This window comes from Tauraco erythrolophus, chromosome 5 (assembly GCF_009769465.1).
Source record: "Tauraco erythrolophus isolate bTauEry1 chromosome 5, bTauEry1.pri, whole genome shotgun sequence".
In the NCBI taxonomy this organism is placed as follows: Eukaryota; Metazoa; Chordata; class Aves; order Musophagiformes; family Musophagidae; genus Tauraco; species Tauraco erythrolophus.
Genome location: NC_141469.1, coordinates 48,344,128 through 48,365,694, shown reverse-complemented (window position 1 = coordinate 48,365,694; position 21,567 = coordinate 48,344,128). Strand labels below are relative to the sequence as shown.

General features: G+C 36.2%; 1 protein-coding gene across 1 annotated transcript in view; it reads left to right on the top strand.

Moving 5' to 3' along the window:
- ATP8A1 (ATPase phospholipid transporting 8A1) overlaps positions 1 to 21,567 on the top strand; it is a 98,709-nt gene that overhangs the window by 40,015 nt on the left and 37,127 nt on the right. Inside the window, exons 17-21 of the mRNA XM_086612539.1 lie at positions 1,136 to 1,200; positions 6,822 to 6,994; positions 13,651 to 13,834; positions 13,935 to 14,045; positions 21,380 to 21,454. Of these exons, the coding sequence (XP_086468665.1) occupies positions 1,136 to 1,200; positions 6,822 to 6,994; positions 13,651 to 13,834; positions 13,935 to 14,045; positions 21,380 to 21,454 (608 nt within the window). The remainder of the gene's footprint in view (positions 1 to 1,135; positions 1,201 to 6,821; positions 6,995 to 13,650; positions 13,835 to 13,934; positions 14,046 to 21,379; positions 21,455 to 21,567) is intronic.

Sequence of the window (21,567 nt, the reverse complement as noted above, 5' to 3'; positions counted from 1 at the left end):
TTTTCAGTCACTGGTAGTGGAAGAGTGGGGAATATGATGGATTCTTCCTCCGTTAAAACAGTAGCAGCACGAAAAATTCATGTTATCATAGACAGGAGGGAAAAAAAATAGGCATTTGTGCTCTTTTGTAGCATCTAAAATGAATTAAAAAGAATTTGCTATTTGGGTTTTGACAGTGAGAGGGAATAGTATTGAGAAAATGTAAGTATGCTTAGTTTCCCTTCTGCGTTTTTCCTTCTTTCCAAGAAGGCTGACGGGGACCATAATCTTAACTAAAGCAAAACAATATGTATTGTGCATTAAAGTACTATAAACTTTACCATCAATCAGAAGTTTCCTTTTATTCTTTCCTTTTATTATAAAGGAGAAAAAAAAATAATTAATTAACTAATTTCAACAGCAATAAATCTGTGTTTTTAAATAGTAATATATGAAAGCTGCATTTAAGATGTAATATTATCTGCATGTGAGCATTATCAGCACTTCTGCAGTAGCCTAGATATGTGCCCAAAATAAAGCATTATTTTGGTCAAAGGAATCCTTTTTGTTACTGTTACTATTTTTAATATTAAAGAACTTTTTGTGTGCACATGATACAGTTGATCTAAGGTTATTTTCTTTAGTACCTTCAGGTTTGAGGCAATATAGATAATACCAGTGTTTTTACTTTATTAAGAACGGTAATGTATGTTTGTCTAGGCTGCCTGCTTCATAAGCACACAGCATACACTATGTTTAAAGCATCAAAGAATAAAAGAAAAGAATGGGAACATGTATATATGCAAATTTTGTATGCAATGCAAGTTGCATTCAAAAAATTTGCAAGGCTAAGGAAGATCTGTTTACTGTTGTCTGTAACTCCCTGTAAAGATGTTGCTTGTCCTTCTACTGAGTACCTCTGTGAATAAGGCACCACAGTCAGAAGTTGCAACTAGGAAAATTCTGTCTGTTTTGACTTGGTACCTGTACGTCTAATCCTTATAGAATGAAATATAATTTTTTTACCATTTATTTCAGCTGGGGGAGTCTTATTTTAAATTCTATTTGTAGTTCTCTTACAGGAAAAAAAAATGCTTTGTTATATTATAATGGATTTTATGGAACAAATTTTTGAAAACAAAAATGTTTTTAACAGGTCACTCCTGTAAACTTTTGAGAAAGAACATGGGACTAATTGTTATAAATGAAGGCTCTCTTGATGTAAGTAAAATCTGCAAAGCTTTCTGTTAATGTAATGTGACCTTACTGCTTTAAAATATCCAGATGTCACGGTGGAGATGGCCTGAAAAAGAACTTGGAGCATCTGTTTATCTGGACAAACACAGAAAATTCTGCTAAAGCCACAGTTTGGTGGGGTTTTCTGTTTCTGTTTGTTTTATGGGGTTGCTTTTTTATTTGTTTTTATAATCTTCTCAGTTAATTGTAGTATTGCATACTTGGAAGACCGTATGGTCTTTGTGACAAAATGTTACTGAATGACTAGAAACTCAGTCTACAGATTCCAAAATTACAATGTAGCTACTACACAAAGGAACTTCAGAGTGATGAACAAAGGAATTCCATGTAGTGAAATAATTCCATCCATGCAGGTGTGAAGCCAGGAGCTTCATGTGATTTTAGTAGCACCTAGCACTGCCCAAGCAAACTAATCCAAAGTTCCTTTCTAATACTCTGAGTTGTGGCTGCCCCATCCCTGGAAGTGTTCAAGGCCAGGTTGGATGAGGCTTTGAGCAACCTGGTGTAGTGGAGGGTGTCTGTGCCCATGGCAGGGGGGTTGGAACTAGATGATCTTTGAGGTCCCTTCCAACCCAAACCGTTCTATGATTCTTCGTGGGGATGCAGGTATTGTGTGGCAGCTGAAATTACATTTGCAAACTGGTCTCTTGTGAATCTGTCTGTGGTGATAATACAAATCATGTTTTTTCAGGAGCAGATAAATGTGGTAAGTGGCTTTGAGAGCAAGAGACAGTTAAAAAAATAATAAATTAGCTCTATGCCAATATTTTAACAAGAGACTCCATCAAAAGTTTTCTGCCTCATTTGATGATGCATGTTTCACTGTTTAATTACTATATTCCTTATGTTTTACCTTTTGCTTGCTGGTGTGGTTGGAATCAGATGTCAGTCTCCATCTCTAGTGTGACTGGTTGAGTCAAAAATGGCCTTGAAAATTCTGATGGAGGAATGGAGCGGTCTCAGGAAATGGAGAGAGGGATGTACTGCTGTGATTGCAGAACGCTGAGTCAGTGTAGCTGCAAAGGTGGATGTAATTCCTCTTTCCTTTCTGCATACCAACAACAGCTGGCAAGAGGCCGTGATACTTAATCGGAATATTGTCTATTAAGGAATATGGCTGAAACTTTGGCGTTTGAGCAACGTAGATCTATCTCTTGTACTGGGACTCTGTCCCTTACCTTGCAGGGAACCTCTGCTCCCATGAGGGCTGCTGAACAACCCAGTTCCCTCAGCACAAGAGGGACTGAGCAGCCATGAAACCTTGAAGAAAAAAATCCCAGTGTAGTGGGACCTGTGTGTTTAGGATCTTGGAGATGAGTTGTACTGTGGCAGTCCTCTACTCCTTGGTTCTGCAAGATGTGGGTGCAGCCTTTCGGCTAGATGAAGATGGTGGTATGTTCAAAGGAGTTAGGAAGGTTGGCTTCTCTTGGTCTGCACACCCGTCACAGTACTGAAAAGACTGGCAGTAAGCGGATGCTTCTTGGCCTTACTGTTGCAATAATAGCACAATATCTGTTGCATACCAGTGGTTTCTTCTAAAAAGGAGCTAGCTCAACTCCTTTTACAGTTGGACACAGCCCTCTAAGACATGTAAAGCTGATTTAACAAAACAAATACCTCCTAAATTTGGTTGTTATTATGACCTTAGCATGCAAGACAGAGGAAGTTAGAGTAAAAAACCTACTTGTTTAGACTGTATTCCAGCTCGGTGAACTGTGTTTACAAAGAATATGCTGAAATAAGAGATCCTCTTTTCTATGAACCAATACCCTTATTTATGGAATTAATAGAAAAATAGCACAAACCCTACTCCCACTCCCCAGTTAGCATTGACTGGGATAGAACTGGAAAGACTTCCAGGAAGCATTAATGTATCTCTCTTTTTCGCAACATTATTTGTTGTGAGCCTCCACTCCCATGAACACCTGCTTAGCTTCACAAACAAAACATGGTTTTGTTGGTAAGTTCTGACAGTTGCATAAAAGAACACTGGATTTTATTTTGCCTTCACATTAATTAAAGGACTGCTAAATTTCAGTATAGTACTGTTAATCGTAGACAGAAATTGTAAAGAACAGGGCTTTGTTCTTTTAATTTTGAACTTAATAATAGAAAATAGTCTGATTACCATTCAATGTCACTGATAAATATTTAATGGAAATGATGTAGAAGCGAGTAAGGGATGTTCTGATACTGCTTTTAATTTAAGCCATTGGATTGCAGCATAGAGCTCCATGTAGGCCCACAAAGGAATTTTTAAAAATATGTCAGTTTTACAGTTGGGGTAAGTGTTTATGTTGTCTTGGAGTTTTTTTATATATTTTAGTATGTAGCATGCCTGGAGCTACCTGATGGCATGTATGTCTGTGATAAAAAATTAAGGTCAATTTAAACAGAAGAGTTTTATGCTGCGTGTATGAAAAGAAACCATATGCAAGAGGAACATGAAGTCTCAGGCTATTGTACTGCTTAAATTTAGTCAGAAGCTAAATAGTCCATGGAGATGAGGAAAATTCATAGTTCCTTTACATTGCAATATTTCTTAATCAGGAAAGATGCTCTGGAAAACAGTTACAGAAGTTATTACCATTTTAAAGACTTTCTAATATGTGATTTTGAACAGTGGCACCTCATTTCCATTGCAGTTCCTATGGGGGGAGAGACAGGAAACCTGAAGGGCAGAATTCCATAACAGCCTAATCGCCTTTTAGATAAACCAGTGAATCTTTAGAAGGCCAGTGGTAGCAAAGTAAGCAAAAAACAGACAGTGTGTGTGACTAGGCAGAATAAGCTGAGTGAGAAGGGCAAACTAGTATCTTTAATTTAATTCCAGAGGGTTTAAGATTTGTAATTACTTCTCACTGTTTTTACTTTTAAGTGGTTACACCAAATTTTATTTATGTATGTCTGACATCACTGAATTAGCACAATTATTTAGTTGTTGAATTTTTAGACAAAATATAGGAATACTGTTGCATAGGATGTTACTGATTTCCAAATTCAGTGTTTTATAAGCTGGACTTTTGTTTTTATCTTCCTTTCTCCTCTAAAACCTTTCTTACTTCTGGGCTGTGAAGCAGGAAACAATAGACAAAAGAGTATGTTGTAGCTCTAGGAAGACCATTCAAAAAGAAGGAAATGCAACAAGCAGGTTTTTTTCTCCTTCATGACACTCTATGGTAGAGCTGTACTGTAACTTAGTAGATATTAGTGACCTCCCCAAAGCAGTCTATGAGGTCCTCCTGCATAAATACAAATGAATGTATTGTCTGCTGAATGTAATGTGAAGTTCTCTACTGGATCACAGAATAGTGACTCGTGTATATGTGATTCAAACTATCCTTAGCAACTGAAGAGCAGAAAATATGGTCCTCTATATAATATATATATCATATAGTTGATGCAGGCTTCTCTTAAAATATGAATTTAATATGATGGTTAGAATTATCAGTTATAATGCATGTACCTATATTATGAATTATCTTTGACATTTCTTTTACTTTTTTCTAAACTTTTAGGGCCACTTTATATAACAGTGAATGGAAATTGTTTCTGTTATTTTATATATACATATCACAGAATCACAGAATGTTAGGGATTGGAAGGGACCTCAAAGGATCATCTAGTCCAATCCCCCTGCCAGAGCAGGACCACCTAGATTAGATCACAGAAAAACGCGTCCAGGCGGGTTTTGAACATCTCCAGAGAAGATGTCCTCTCTGGGCAGCCTGTTCCAGTGTTCTGTTACCCTTACTGGGAAGAAGTTCTTCCTCATGTTTAAGCGGAACCTCCTATGTTCCAGCTTATATCCATTTCCCCTTGTCCTATCATTGGATGCCAGTGAGGAGAGCCTGGCTCCATCCTCATGACAGTCACCCTTTACATATTTATAAACATTAATGAGATCCCCTCAGTCTCCTCCAAACTAAAGAGACCCAGCTCCCTCAGCCTTTCCTCATAAGGGAGATGCTCCACTCCCTTAATCATCTTTGTGGCCCTGCGCTGGACTCTCTCAAGCAGTTCCTTGTCGTTCTTGGACTGAAGGGCACAGAACTGGACACAATATTCCAGATGCGGCCTCACCAGGGCAGAGTAGAGGGGGAGGAGAACCTCTCTCAACCTACTAACCACACCCCTTCTAATACACCCCAGATGCCATTGGCCTTGTTGGCCACAAGGGCACATTGCTGGCTCCTGGTCATCCTGCTGTCTACCAGGACTCCCAGGTCTCTTTCCTCTGTGCTGCTCCCCAACAGTTCAGTCCCCAACTTGTACTGGGACATGGGAGTCCAAATTCTAAGACTCTACACTTGCCCTTGTATTTCATTAAATTTCTCCCCGCCCAACTCTCCAGCCTGACCAGGTCTCTGTGAATGGCAGCACAGCCTTCAGGTGTGTCAGCCACTCCTCTCAGTTTAGTGTCATCAGCAAACTTGCTGACCATGCACTCTATCCCCTCATCCAAGTCATCGACGAATATGTTAAACAATACAGGTCCCAGCACCGACCCTTGAGGGACTCCACTGGATACAGGCCTCCAACTGGACTCTGTCCCATTGACCTCTATTCTCTGGCTTCTGTCCTTCAGCCAGTTCACAATCCACCTCACTACCCGATCATCCAGACCACACTTCCTCAGTTTAGCTGTGAGGATGCTGTGAGAGACTGCATCAAATGCTTTACTGAAGTCAAGATAGGCCACATCCACTGCTCTACCATCATCCACCCACTGGCTGATGTCCTCATAAAAGGCTATCAGGTTTGTCAAGCATGACTTCCCCTTAGTGAAGCCATGTTGACTGCCCCTAATGACCCTCTTATCCTTGATATGCCTGGAGACAGCACCAAGGATTAGTTGTTCCATTATCTTTCCAGGGATGGAGGTGAGGCTGACTGGTCTATGGTTACCTGGGTCTTCCTTCTTGCCCTTTTTGAAGACTGGAGTGACATTTGCTTTCCTCCAGTCCTCAGGCACCTCTCCCGTTCCCCACAATTTAGGAAAGATGATGGTGAGTGGCCTGGCAGTGACATCCACCAGCTGCCTCAGCACCCGCGGGTGCATCCCATCAGGACCCATGGACTTATGGGTGGCCAGGTTGCTTAACTGGTCCCTAACCAAGTCCTCATCAAACAGGGTAGACTCCTCCTCTATGCTGACTTCCTCAAGAGCCTCAGGGTTCCGGGACTCATCAGGATAGCCCCCAGCAAGACTGAGGCAAAGAAGGCATTCAGTAACTCTGTCTTTGCATAGGTATATAGCAAACTTATTTAATAATATCATTTAACAAACATTTATGCAACTATTGTCGTCATTCAAAGAGCATTAAAAGTTCCACCACAATGTACACACGTTTGTTTTTTTGGCAGAGCGTGAGAGCGATCCTACACACCATTTCTATTGTGGTTTCTAATAGTACAGCTGTTGGAAATCCTTTTTTCATTTGATACTGTCTATTTGATAGCATAATCAAAAGGTAATTTCCTCAAAAAAGGAAATGCCAGTGTTTCATATCATACTGAAAAAAAAAATGGACTTCAGAATAGTAGGAATTAAGAATAACGGACACAATTTTTTCATACAACAGGGAACAAGAGAGACGCTCAGCCATCATTGCAGTACTCTTGGCGATGCTTTAAGGAAGGAAAATGATTTTGCTCTCATCATTGATGGTAAATCTCTGAAGTATGCTTTGACATTTGGAGTCAGACAATATTTTCTGGATTTGGCTTTGTCATGTAAAGCTGTTATTTGTTGCAGGTAAGGTTTGCGTTTTTCTTGCTCTACAGTATTTTTATTGACATATAAAAATTAAGAAATCTCTTTTATTTCAGAGAAAATACACATATCCGTGTTGTCGTCCAGCTGTGAAATATTAAAAAAAAAAAAAAAAACACAAAACAAACCTTTAGTAACTGAAGCTAAGAAATACAGTCATTCAAGCAGTATGTTTCTGTAGAGCAGTCTGCTACAGAGCATACCTGTCAAACAAAGTCATTCAGGTTGCATATACCTAGAAAAATAATTTGTTATCCGTCAAGGATAGTCTCAGCAAGACTGAGACACTGATCTTGACCTTAAATTGATACTACAGTTATCTTCAGGCTTTAGCACATATGAATTCCATTATAGAGCTTCCTCTGCAGGCAAAATTTTATATCTCTGCCTTTTCTGTAAGCCATTGATTACATTGTGTAAGAAGCGCACAAAAATGTTAAAGGTACTACTCTGGGTGATTTTTATTCCCTGAAAACACCTTTTTTATTATTATTATTATTATTATTATTATTATTATTATTATTATTATTATTATTATTATTATTACTCCGAATTGCTTTGGGGTTCTTCTATACAGTCAGATATTTAATCCTTTCCTGTAAACACCAGCTATTAGAGCTGCAAGCTTACCGTAACAAGAGAACTTTTTCCAGATCAAAGAAAATTAAATATCTGCATTCTTTAAATAAACATAATATGAAAGCAGTTTGACTTGTTTTTGAGTGTTTCCAGATTTATATTAAGAAAGGAATACGTAGGACTTGTATTAAGTGATAGCTTATGTATTTTGGACTGCCTTGCATATTTATGGATTTAAACAAAAGCTGCAAGCGTCTCCTGAGCAGTGCATCACCTTTTCTATATTTGAATGATTGAATTGAAAAGGAAGTTGGATGCTTGGTAGCTAGATAAACAAGAACTGCTCCTGTCAATATTTAAGAACTTGGCTTATGCCAAGTCATTAATCTGTCAAAGAGCAGAAGCAAAGACTTTTCTTTACGAGATCATTGGCAAAACAGGTAGGATATCTGTATTAGAAATGCAATCAAACATTCCACAACTGTAGAAATCACTGTTGTTTTCATCAGTGTCTGAGGTAACTACTACAAGGATAGCCAGTTAATATTCTTATAGTGTTTTTCATTATTTTGACCTTTGTAATAGCATAGAAAAAGCTGTTTCCTATGTTAAAACAGGAAAAGTTAACTCAAAAACAGAGTATTCAAGCTCTTCTACAGTCCCTATAGCTTGCTGTTTCTCCATATAGAGCAGTGTTCACAAATTCAAGTTCTCATAATGTAGTAGTGAAATTTTTAGAGTTGTCTGTGTGTTCAAGTTATGTCTAATTCCTTATTTAAATTGGATGCTATGTCTGATGGTAATTGCTTTAGGAAAAAAATCTATGAAAAAGGAAGTCAGCCTGGATTTTGTACAAGAAAAAAAATTCTTAAAATTCAGTATCTCTTCCTACCAAATTCATATCTTCTTTCAGTAATTATATAAGCTCACTGCCTACTACCTCATTATTACCTGTCTTATTATTGACCTGTAGGTAAAGACATGGTGTGTACAAATATGGAAGCTGTTGTAAATACACCTTAATAGACCATCTACTTTTGATGATTAATAAGATAAATAAATGGAAGATTCTCGTGTTCAGATAAAGTTTAATAATGTTCCATTAAGATAAAGCAGATTCATTTGAAAAAACAGTGTTCAAAATGGAGCTATTTTTCTGCCTTGCAAAAGGACAAAGAAAAGCAGATGAGGTTATAGTATCCAGATAAACACCTGGTTTGTAGTCTTTCCGTCCTTTCTGTCAAGCCATATGTTACGCCACCAAGTTTGTTGGGGTTGATTTTTTTGATTGGTTGGTTGGTTGGTTTTTATGCTTTAACTATGTGGCCATGCTCCATCATGAAACATTCTGAATTCCAAACTAAGGTCCTACTGCCTTTTAAACTGAGATCCTACACTGATATACAGTTTATACTGTGTATAAACATGGTTCTGATGCTAGTAGTCTTTCTGACAGGCAGGTTGGAACTTTGTGCTTGTTCTACTAGTTCCAGTTTTGCTCAGTATAGTTAAGTAACAAGCAGGAGATGCGCGTAGAACTGATCTTTCAAAACTAGGTTTCTTCTTCTTCTCTTTCCTTGATTTGAAAATACATTTTTTGAAGAGACAATATTGCCATTTCTGTTGAACTATAGGACCATTGAAAGATATTCTGTACATATAGCTGTCTTTTATGGGTTGTATTTTTGTGATGGAACAACAAGAAATGCAAAATGAAAGATTCTGTTCTGGTAGCATTCTCTCTGCCTTTTCAACATTTCCATAATATACTTAGTCAGCTGGTTTCAATACGTATCTAGGTATATGCTCTGACATATTTTGTGGTTGTTTAAAAATTGGCTGCAGGTTTAAAACTAAAATATTTGCTTGTAGCACTCACTTCTTTTAGTATGTGCTTTTCTAATATCACATGCTTCTCCAAAGTCAGAATTCTGTCAAAAAAAAAAATCTGTTAATGCTCTATCATTAGTAACAAAAATTTCATTTCCTTGAAAAAAAAAAATTAATTTTTAATTAATGTAAATCACTTAAATATATCATCCTGACTAAATGAAAATGTAGGCCTCTTTTCCATCCTTATAAAGGTGGTAAACATTTTAAGCACTCCTTGGTTTTAAAAGTGAAAATGGCATCACTTGCTTTGAAGTTTTCGGACTGCGTTCACTTGTTCAGAGGCATTTATTACCTACGGATTCTTACAAAGACTAGCCACAACACACAGGAAGCTGACAAATATTCAGTAGACATTTCACTTCAAGAATCTGTGTATGTTATTAATTCCAAGCAGATGTTTGGCTTAAAGACTTTGACAAACTGAATTCCAACTCTATATTGGCTACAGAGTAATGCGTGCAAGAAGAATGTTAAATGGATTATTCTGTAGTAAAAATGTACAGCTAAGAGTGAACAAATTGAACAAAATATATTTTTGTATTGGTTTCACCATGAATTTGATGCACCAGGCAATGAGAGTAAGTGCCATCTTCCGACTGCCCCTATAACATCGTCTGAAAGGGAAGTGAGCCACTGTTCCTGAAAAGTTAAAAAGATGAAAAAGAAGTCCTCAGGTCAGGAATCTTGTATATAAGCTGGCTGTAGTGAGTCTTGATACAATACTCATCAGCAGAGTTCATATAAAACATGTAACAAAAGATCATAGAAATGCTTTTTGATATACCTGGACCACAGAATTCTTCTGAAGGGCTGTTGCCCAGACGCTTTCGTCCCAAGCTCACCACAAGACTGTACTCGTTCCAAGTACCTTTCTCACAAGTCTGACAGCATGTGTTGTGCAGGCTGCTGAATAAACTAACTAGATAGCTATCTTCAATCTGAAGGCTGCATTATTTTTCATTCCTTTATTTTTTTTCCTTTTGCAAATTTATGCAATTAAATTTTATGTGACCTTTCTCTGATTTATTGTACTTAAAGCTTAAGAAATTTTATGTGACACAGAATAGGCATTGGGATGAGACATCACCCACAGGTGAACTGTGAGAAGGCATCCTTTAGCACATGGAGAGGGGAACCAGAAGAAGCTGTTACTGAACCCAGTGGGAATTACAATATTGCATGTGAGCAGAGATGGATGTAGACACGGTGTACCCAGTTTCCACTAACAACACTGTCTCAGTGTTAAGCACCGTGGTCTAGAAAAGAGAGACAACCACCGTTAGCGTAACCCTATGCTGAGAACTCAGTAACCTTTCTGATATTGAGGCTTAGTCTATTTGTTGAAACAGGTGGGTTTTTTCCTTCCTATAACTTTATACCGTAGAAAAAATGAAAATATATTGACATTTTCTAGATGAAAAATGGAAAATATTTTTTTTCTTATTTTACTAATGATCTATGGAGCTCATCTTATTCCTTCATTATTTCTTTTGTGACGTTGAAATCGGATCAAGAACAAGTCTATTCTGTAGGAAAATGGGTGCCTTGATACGGACTTAAGTCATAAACTGAGATCACTGAAAGTATGGTGTAAAGTGAAGTTATGTGATTATGATGAGTGTGACCTCAAGCACACATAAGATCTTATTCTACAAAAGACAAGGGGGCTTACAGTTAATAAAACAAATACACTTGAAATGTAGTATTAAGGAATTTATAGGAGAGGTAATGTGCTTTATTTTCTGAAGTTTCATATCTGGGTATAAAATAATATGCGGAAAGACAGATCATAATGTCTCAAATTTTTTAAAATAATTTCTGTTTAAAATTTAATGGTTTAAACCAGTTCTCTCTAATATGCTTGGCAAGTTTACTTCCTCCACCCAGAATAGTTTGGGATCCTCTTTCAGCTCTTAAGTAGTCTGAGTTTCAGAAATGTGCTATGTTTTAACTAGTAAGAATTGTGATTGTTACTGTAATTTACTATTTTAGACAAAACTTAATTCTACGTGAATGTTATATGAATAAATATGCGTTTCAGGATGTGAAAAAGCATGTCTAGAAAACCTTGGTTTTCTTCTACAGTTTTAAGTTACGTTTCAGAATAATCACGATCTACCTTGGATGGCTAAAAACTTAAATAGCCTTTATTTTAGTGGAAAACTACTTTCTTTTCATAGGAAATTAATGTTCATTTAGTGACATTTGTGTTTCTAAAGGATGTATTCATCAAAATTTCTCAAAGACTTTTTCACTTTTTGCCCTGATTACTTAGCTTTTCTCAAATCTTTTTGAGCTGGATTTGTTAATAAAAGAAATGGATAATGGGTAATGGATAATAGCAGTGTGATATTAGAGATTTGAGTTTTTTTCTGAACTTTTTCTGCCACATGTGCTTTTTCATTGAACATCATGAAATCAATCACCAGTCTCAGCTGTCAGATCTAAGAAAAACTTTGGTTTTCTTGCATTGCCATTAGTACTTTTTGTGAGGATCTTTAGGAATGCATAAATGCTATAATGCAGCTGAATTTTTGGTGCCTGGAGATAATATTTTTTTCTTGTTACTGAGCTTTTGAGTGCCATGCAGCAGTCCTGGTTCAGATGAGAGCTGTACTTATGAGCTCCACAGGCCGGGTTTCTTGGTAGTATCCCAGTGAGTAGCAATATACAGAGTACATTCAGGAAGAAACATCATTTAGAAGTTACAGCTCTTTTGTGCTTTTCCTTTGCAAATTTGTTCCCAAAAACTTGTATTCTTAATTTCGCGTATATTCTGCTGGTTGTTATTTTGGTTTGGGTTTTTTTGACCTGAAAGAGTTAAGTCAGGGTGTGAACATCCCAATATAATCTTTAACCCTGAAACTCTGTCACCAAAGGGGGAATCTTTCACAGGTTCAGTTGGAAAGTTCAGAAGCTTATGGTGCAGAGGGGTTACTGCCATGAGTGTGCATATGGAAGACTTCTAGGAGGTGAATTATAAATACACGTTTTTCCACAGTTTTTCATGTCAGTGTGTATCCAGTGGCAAGTTCCACTTCTTACCCATTTAGTTTTTGCATGGAGCCATCTAGAATGAGTTTGTCTGGAAACCTGTGAAAAAAAGATGAGGAAAGAATGGTTCCATCTTTTCTTCACTGGCTGCACATTCCCAGCTCCACAGCAACTGTGGCTGGAAGCAGCAGGAGTCATGCTTTGGTACCAGGATTGCTTTCTCTGTAGGAAACAGTGAACAGCAGAGAGAAGACATTTTTTTGCATTTCTTTTTGTTTCTGTTTATATCACAAAAGGAGAGGGGCAGGGTCTGATCCTTGACTCCAGTCCCAGGAAGAGCAAGAGTGGATTGCCACACTGCTTAAGGTTTACTCCTTCCCGTCCCCACCCTGTGAAACACATCAGTCCTAGCACATAATTTCTGTATATTATTTTCAGTTACGATATATCTCAAATACTATAAGGACTGAACGTTCACAACATGAAATGGAAGGTACACGTGACACGCACAGTGGTAGATGGAGCCAAAACTGACATAGTTTCATCAATAGAGTTTTTTGAGTCATCCCTGGAATAATTTGTCCTCTCGTCTGTGCACAGGCATTTTCTTAACGGTGGACAATTGGAGTAGTCTTGAAAAGAACAAGAGAGAAGTTACTGGCAGTTAATCAAGAGTCAATGTTCAAAGTTGCTTCCTCTAGCAGTGTAGGCTATGTTAAGATAGTGGTGGTCCACTTTGTTGCTGTCTGCATTGACATCGGTGTCTTAAATATCTTGTTGTTTGTTTATAAACCAAATATTTAAACAGAGAGGAAAATAGAAAGCGTAACAACAAAATATACCAAAATCTGCAGTTGCTATAACTTAACACTGGCAGTGGCTGTGTTTGGGGTTTCTTCTATTACTTGGTTTTAGGGGAACCCATTGCTGTTAAGTCTGGGTGCCTCCAGTCCTCTTAATGTCTTGCTTCAACAAATCAAAGGTTTCTATGAATTTCGCTGGGAATGTGCTTTTAGTATATAGCTTAAAGGGTAATAATAAGATCATGTCACTGAGCAGGATGTTAGGTGGCCTGGTTTTATTACCTTTTCACAGAATGTGAAGTAATGTTTTGAAAGTATGTTCATTTGAAAGTCCTGTATTAAAGCTTTTTCTTTCTGTTACCCCTTTAGGGTATCACCACTTCAAAAATCTGAAGTTGTAGAAATGGTTAAAAAGCAAGTTAAGGTAGTAACTCTAGCGATTGGTGATGGAGCAAATGATGTTAGTATGATACAAACAGCACATGTTGGTGTTGGTATTAGTGGGAATGAAGGTCTACAGGCTGCTAATTCTTCAGACTACTCAATTGCTCAGGTAAGTCATTGCACTTTAAAAGACTACAATAAAGTAGTTTAGTATCAGGTTAATATTGCTGTATGCCTGTTCTGATTATATGTTTGTTCATTTTTTGCAGTTCAAGTATTTGAAGAACTTGTTGTTGGTTCATGGAGCCTGGAATTATAACAGAGTAGCTAAATGCATCTTGTATTGTTTCTACAAGAATATAGTCCTTTATATTATCGAGGTAATTTTACAGTACAGTAAATAGGATTTCTTGAAAGTAGAAATTTTATTATTTTGAGTTTTCATTATTAATATGATTTTAAAGAAACATTTACACTGTCAATAAACACTTACTGAATCTTGCTTTTTAATAAACTGATTAATATTAGTGATTTTTTTTTTTTTTTTTTTTTACTTTAAAAGGCCCAATTCTCTTAAAAAGGTGTACTAAATATTTGTACTAAAAGTTTGGGTTGCATAATACTGCTAGCTTAATAAAATTCTGTATCTATATCATTACAGAATTTAAAAATAGAGTTACAAGTAGCCTTAAATTTGCCAAGAGATGTATGCACTTAAGCTCTTTGAGCTGATGTCAGTAGCTGTCTGGTTTGCAATCTGAAGCCCTTTTACAGGTCGCTGTTGAACTGCAGGGCTGTTGCTGTTCAAAACAGTACTTAGAGTTTTTACATACATGTTTAAGTTACACTATTGCATACCTTTCACTTGTTGATGGGGTACCTGTGCCTCCTCAGGCTCTAGTTCGTGAACAGGGATACTTGCCTGAAAGTAGCTGACCTAGTTTTCTCACCTGGGATTTTAGGAGTATTGTTAAAAATACAGTAGGACTATGTTGTAATAAACGTACCTTTGTTGGTAGGTATGGTTAAGACAACATGGATAGCTATAGTTTTCGTGACCACATGGCAATCTTAAAATTTTGAACATATTTCAAAATGGATTTTTAAATTTTTTTCTCCCCCTGCTTTATCTACTATTCCTCTTTTTCTTTCAACAGCTGCTTATTTTCTTATAACCAAATACATATCTAGTAATTATGTTCATAATTGATTCAAACTTTATATTCACAGTTATACTTTTGGTTAAAAATGTGGAAAAAAAGTTGTCACAAAGCTTGATCACATAATAATTTTTATAGGTCAGTCTTTTTTATTTTTATGTTAGTGGGGTTAACAGTTATTCTTAAAACTTTCTTACGTTTTTTAATATATTTTCCAATTAATACATTGAACTTGCAGAATATGTATCTGGTTTTTACCAAAAGAAAATGCTTTATTTCTGTTAGACCTGATGTAAACATTAGTTTAATATTTCTGATTTTGATATTTATGTATGTGATCTTACACTATTGCAATATTTGAAAATACTTTAAACATCTTTTTTATGTACAAGTGTTGTGACCAAAAAGTGTGCATTTTTCTGTGCATATTTTTTACATTTTCTAGATTTTCCTTTTTTCCTCTTTATTGTGTTATTAATGTAAATAGATTTCAATCTAAGTAGTAGCAAGTTTGTAGCCTGTTTAGAAAAACATAAAGTAGGAAGCTGTAGCAAAAAGTAAATCTATTAAAGATCCTTTTTTGCTTTAGAAGTGATGGCAGACTTTAGGTCCTGCATTTCAAAAGCTGAATGTCTGATTAAATGATCAGAATTCCAGAAGTACTGATTAGCAATTGCTCTTGAAGTATTTGGAAAAACGGTATACTTTGTGTTTATAGAAAACATACAAAGTTGGGCTTTAGAACATATTACCTTATTTTTCTTAATTTTCTGTCACTGTCACCTGCAAGGACATTGCAAATTTATAACTTAAATCAGGTATAAATATCCCACCGTTTGTGCCCTTTGTGAAAGCAAGTTAAATGCAAGGTACAGAGATCATAGTCTAAAAATACGAAGGATTAGAAGACGTAATCTCTGCCTCCTGAGCAGATGGAAGGGCAGAGAGATCATTTTTATATGGGTTATGACCCTTTATATGTCATGCATTCAAGCATTTTACCATATACACCTTCTCTGGAAGACAAGATGACTTCTACTTGAATTCCTGTATACCCAACGTTTGTCAGCTCAGAAAACTTTCACGGATGTTAATAGCTCATGTCAATACTGTGAGTGAATGGGCAGAAATTCATCATTGAATGTCTCTAGAAAGGACAACTGCCAGTCTTGAATCTCTCTTTTGAGTTTTTTGTACGGATCAGGCGTGGGAGCAGAGAGCTCAATGAGTATTTGTAAGCTGCTGCTTAATATGCAGAAATGCTACATCAGGAAAACGTCTGTGAAGCTTTTGTGGCCACACCTCCTCTGCCTTGGAGTTTAGAAAATAATACTATGAAAGGCATGTCTGGAAGTTGCTTTAAAAGTTTCCTTTTATTAGCTGACAATATCTAAAAATACCTACCTTTATGTCATAGATGCATGTTGTATTTTTAAATGTCTGCTCAGTACTAATCAAACAAGTAAAGTAATAGATTCAATTTGATCTAAAATAGTGTTTTTCCTAGGCATTTGTGAGGTGATAGGAAATAAGTGCTATTCGTTTCTTTGTTCAGAAAATGGTACAGGCCTATGGTGAGTGTTTATTGACATTTAAACTCCCTAAGAAGTGGTCTGTAATAACTTTTTCTACTCTGTATCTTAACTCAGTAGATATTTAAATATGGGGTTCATCTTTTGTATGGGTCTAGTCCCGGTAATTTTAGAGGTTGTGTTCTGAAGTATCATTCTAAATTGCAAGTGAAAACTTTGAATTTCTAAAAGACTGCTAATATGCATTATTAAACTTGCACCAAGCCTCAAACTCACATAGGGTACGTCTATTCAGAGTCTCATACTTATTTTGAGGGGGGCCATCACTACCTTTATAATGACGGTTGGGATTGAGATTCGTCTAGCGATTGAGAACTCTTTTATGGATTGGGTTTGGGTTTATAATTAACATTACTGCATATACTCTTTTGTTAAACATCATTTTGTGAAATTTCACAAATCTCCCTTCAACATCGGAGGGACAAAATTTTCCTGTTCTTACTGTTTGTTCTGCTAGCTAGTAATAACTAGTAATAACATAAAATAACTGGTTTATGTTATATGAAAAAGGTTTACAATTTAAAAAAAAAAAATTAAGATCTGTATAGGTCTTTCATGTAGGGGAAAATTCAAACAAAAGAGTGAAAGACCAGGACACAAACAGATGGGTGGAGTTCACATTTAAATTTCAGTCACAGATCTTTAACATGTCCATTTGTAACGATTTAAGTGATACTACATAAACAATTCAATTAAGTAATTGGAGCTGCAGTGGGCTCTTTTTCCTTTCATAAGCTTTGGATGAGGGTTATCTTCTCTCCTTTTTTTAAAAAAAGAAATGTGTATTTTTCCCCAAGCCCTTTTTATCCCACTGCTGAGTGTTACACACTTTCTGCTGCTCGTGTCCATAACTGAAGTTTACCGTTCTGTTCCCAAATTCTGTTGCCTGATGCATCAGATGAATGAATGCCTGTGGTCATATTGAGACCCATATCCTGCCTATCCCCAAACATGAGCAGGCTTTCTGCATATACTCACACTGCTGCTGAGCTGTAGAGCTTAGGTGCTGTTGTTTAATAATGCCATGGCATACTTAATATATGCAAACTGCACCAAATTCCATGTAAAACACACCAGCATGAAGCGATTGTGCTCATGTCCACTTTTTTGCATTACACGGTTTGAAAACTTAGAAAGACAGGGATCTGCATTGAGGCCTATCTCATTTTAGATGGGCTGTGAACCTAAATATTTCATTTTAAATGGAAACTCTGTAGCAATTGAACTTTCAAATGGTCTGTATTTTTACTTCTCTCTCATTTACATGGGTGCCCTTAAGAAGTAATTTAGACTGTCTCTTGTCCCTCTGTATAGGGGTGCTGGATTAGTAATTCTCACTGTTAGAGTAGGACCTACCTCCTAGGAGAGAAGTGACTGAATCTGCTCCTAAATTAGTATCATGTATGACATGTCCTAAAAACTTGTTTTGCAGGTACAATTGCGTTCATTGTTCATCGTAGTCAGAATGAAACACACTTTTCCTTGAATAAATTTCCCCACTGTGAAGCAAGACACCGTGTGTTTCTTGTCATTGTCACTTTCAATATTGTCGTAAGCTCCATAGAGGTTTTATTTCATGTACCGTTAAGTGTGTGATTTTCTAGGATCTGAGGTTCAGAGATTGGGGTGAGTGGGTGACTGACTTTCTTCGCCTCTTACAGTTTGAGCTGAGGGCTGTACTTATCCTTACTGCTTCCCATACACACACCCCACTCTAGATGTGCTAATTATTTTTGAGCCATAGGTGTTCTTATTGTGAATATTCAAATACTATCTTGTAAACAATAGAAAAACCCTGTTTAGATGTTAAAGGTGCTCTGTCTCTTAAAGTAGTGTGTCTGGTATTCCACTAAATAGTAGTGTTTCTGCTACAGAGGGCATTGTTTTTAGCCACATACAAGGTTTCTCTTCCCAGCCATTTTTTTCAGATAGATTCAAGAAGAACTTTAGAACCCAGGGGTGCTATCAAATTTCATTTCTTCTTGGCTTGCATCTAGAGTTCTGACCAAGATTTGTTCCGGTTCCTTATTACACTAAAACTAAAGTGAAATGCCTGTCACTTGCATGCTTTCTTTGGAAGAAAGTAAATTATAAGATTTCAGGAAGTTACTGTTATAACTGAAAGGATTACTTTACAATTCTACAGTAAAACTGTAGTTTTCAGAGTTTAAATAGCTTCAAAATTTTAACTTAAATTCTGTACTAAATAAAACTGAAAGCATCAGTGTTTTTAAGGAATAAAATGATGCATGGCATTTCTGAGAGGCTTGGTAGTGACTTCGTGTATGACATACATTGTAAATTGAAATTTTATCATAAATTCTTGCATTGCTTTAAAACAGTCACTCCAAAACATTTTCAAATGTTGTCTAGCATCACTTACATTTAATAGAAATGAATATGTGGAATAGATTCAGTACCTGTATTTAGACCTTTCTCTTTAAATTAAAGTTTTATAACATTTTGACTGTTAGATAAATCACAACAGAAAGTTAATGTTCTTTCCAGATACTTCTTGATCATGAAGGGTCAAGTATATCTCTACTTGCAGTCTGTTTTATTTTATTCCTAGAGAGTCATACTTTTGTTAAACTCTGTCTGAAAATACTGGTAATGAGATATACACATATATAAATATGTGTACATATTTTTATGTATACATATGTGTACATGTAAATGTACATATATGTATACATATGTGTACATGTAAATGTACATGTGCCCAACTACTGATTCATATATTCTCTATTAAAACTGCCCTTTCACAGTACCCTAAACTCTTTCAAATTAAGCGTTCTAAAATTTACTCCAGTATTTGATACAAACAAGAAAAAAAATTAAGAGATCAATCGCATAATAACATCTGTCCTTCACTCCTCTCTTGAGAGCTGTCTTCCTAGCTATCTTCCTAGGTTGGGAGTAAAAGAATGTAGGAACTATGTATAATGAGAATGTTGAAAAGAGAGAAGACGATTGAGGAGCGCAACTTGTATCCAGCAGTGGTGATGAGGTTCTGGATTATGTTCACACATTTAGCTTAGTTGTAAAGCATCCAAAAATTGTGCCGATGTTGAGTGCATAATTAATTGTTCAGTAATGAACAACTGATTATGCACTCATCTCACTCCCTCATACCCAGCCACTGAGAAACTGCTGCTAATAAATGTCTTCTAAATTCATCACAATTAAATCGTAACTCGTATTTCAAAAATCAAAACTCAAAATACATAAGAGCTTGTAAAAATCTCATTTAACTGGCATAAAGTAATTCCATTGTCTTTTCAGTGAATAGACTGAAAGGTTAGAAAATAGAGTGCTTGTTACTGTTAAATCAATCAAAGTAAAGAAATTTAGCATTATAAGACTTCAGAAAATTCAGTGTATTTTATATCTCTATGTTGCAGCCTCTAACATCCATGATTTTGTATGCAATCTTATTCCAATAATTTGCCACCAAAAATAAAAATCTATTTTCATTTATTAGTTGAACAAATAGCAATTTTGGCTGGATTTTATCTCCCATTTTTAGTGTTAATAGTTGCTAATGTCAGGTTATTTTCCATCTCAAAGTATTCACAAACATGCCTTTTTACAAAGACATGTAGTAATAGGACAAGGGTAATGGCTTTAAACTGAAAGAGAGTACGTTTAGATTAGATGTAAGGAAGAAATTCTTCACTCTGAGGGTGGTGAACCACTGGAACATGTTGCCTGGAGGAATTGTGGATGCCCCATCCCTGGAAGTGCTCAAGGCCAGGTTGGATGAGACTTTAAGCAACCAGCTCTAGCAAAATGTGTCCCTGTCTGTGGCAGGGGGCTTGGAACTAGATGATCTTTTAAGGTCCCTTTCTAACGCAAACTGTTCTATGATTCTATGATAAAAAAGTCTGAGCTTGGTCAGAGAATCTGGTCACCTGGAGGCCGGCCTGGGTACATAATGATAAACATACATAGTGATTGTACTCATTCATGCTTCCATAATACAGTCAAATTAAGTGTGAACTGTAGGAGAGTCTCTGCAAAGCGGCATCTGAAAATTCACTTGAAAAACATGGGTCTTAAATTGAGTAGAATGTTGTTTAGGTGATCCTAACTTCTGTCATCTTACAGCTTATGTTTGTCATAGGCAATACTGTTTCAGTGTAAGTTGTTAATAAAGATTCATCAGGCATGCTGCTTCTCCACTTTGTCAGTGAACTAATATAAGCATGAAGAAACAGAAGACAGCAGTCATGCTGCATGCTGTGCTTAAAAACATAAGAAAATGTGTTATCATGCCTTTCAAATTAATTTAATTTTTTTAACCTTTAAGCAAAAAGTGATAAAACACAATGAAAGAGATATTCAGTTGCTTCTCTAAAGCACTCTGTAGTTGAGTTAGTGCTTGTTAACTGAGTAGTTGTAGTTGATTTAGTACTCTGGTAAAGCCACATCCTTTCATGAGTTTCGTTTAGGAGTAAGGAATATTGGTACAGTTTTCAATTTCAAACTGCAGCTTACTACATGAATTCTGTTAGTTAGGAGATTTGACAATGTTGAGAAGATGATGACTGCTTCTAATCTGTAGGTTTCCCCCTCTCCCTGCATTTCTCAAAATTTTTATTCCGTTAAGAATTAAATGCAATACAAATCCAGTGAGCTTAAATCACTCTTAAATACATAAAGAACATGACATTTCTTCTTAAAATAGCTACTTCCTATGAGTATAATGAAATGTTGAAATAAGCATTAAATGTTTTCATGTTTAGATGGAATTGCTCACATATTTGTCTAGATAGCTCATTATCTGTTCTTGAAGGCAAGTTGGGTTTGGGTTTTGTTTTTTTCATATAGGTTTAAACTAGAACATGTTCAACTGTTGTAAATGTGTTCTACGGATACACCTTTTTGTGAAGCTGAGAAAAATTTGTTTATCATACCTTGCAAGACATTTGAGTAATAAACAGTTCTCCTCTTTTTCAGATCTGGTTTGCATTTGTCAATGGCTTTTCTGGACAAATCCTTTTTGAAAGATGGTGTATAGGTCTTTACAATGTGGTAAGATCATTTGTGTATTTTCAGTTATTTTCAACTATAATCATGAAAGTTTCTTGAGTAAGCAATCTTTAAGCAAGTCCTTACCTCTAAAGTTTTGCAATATGTTTGGGTTT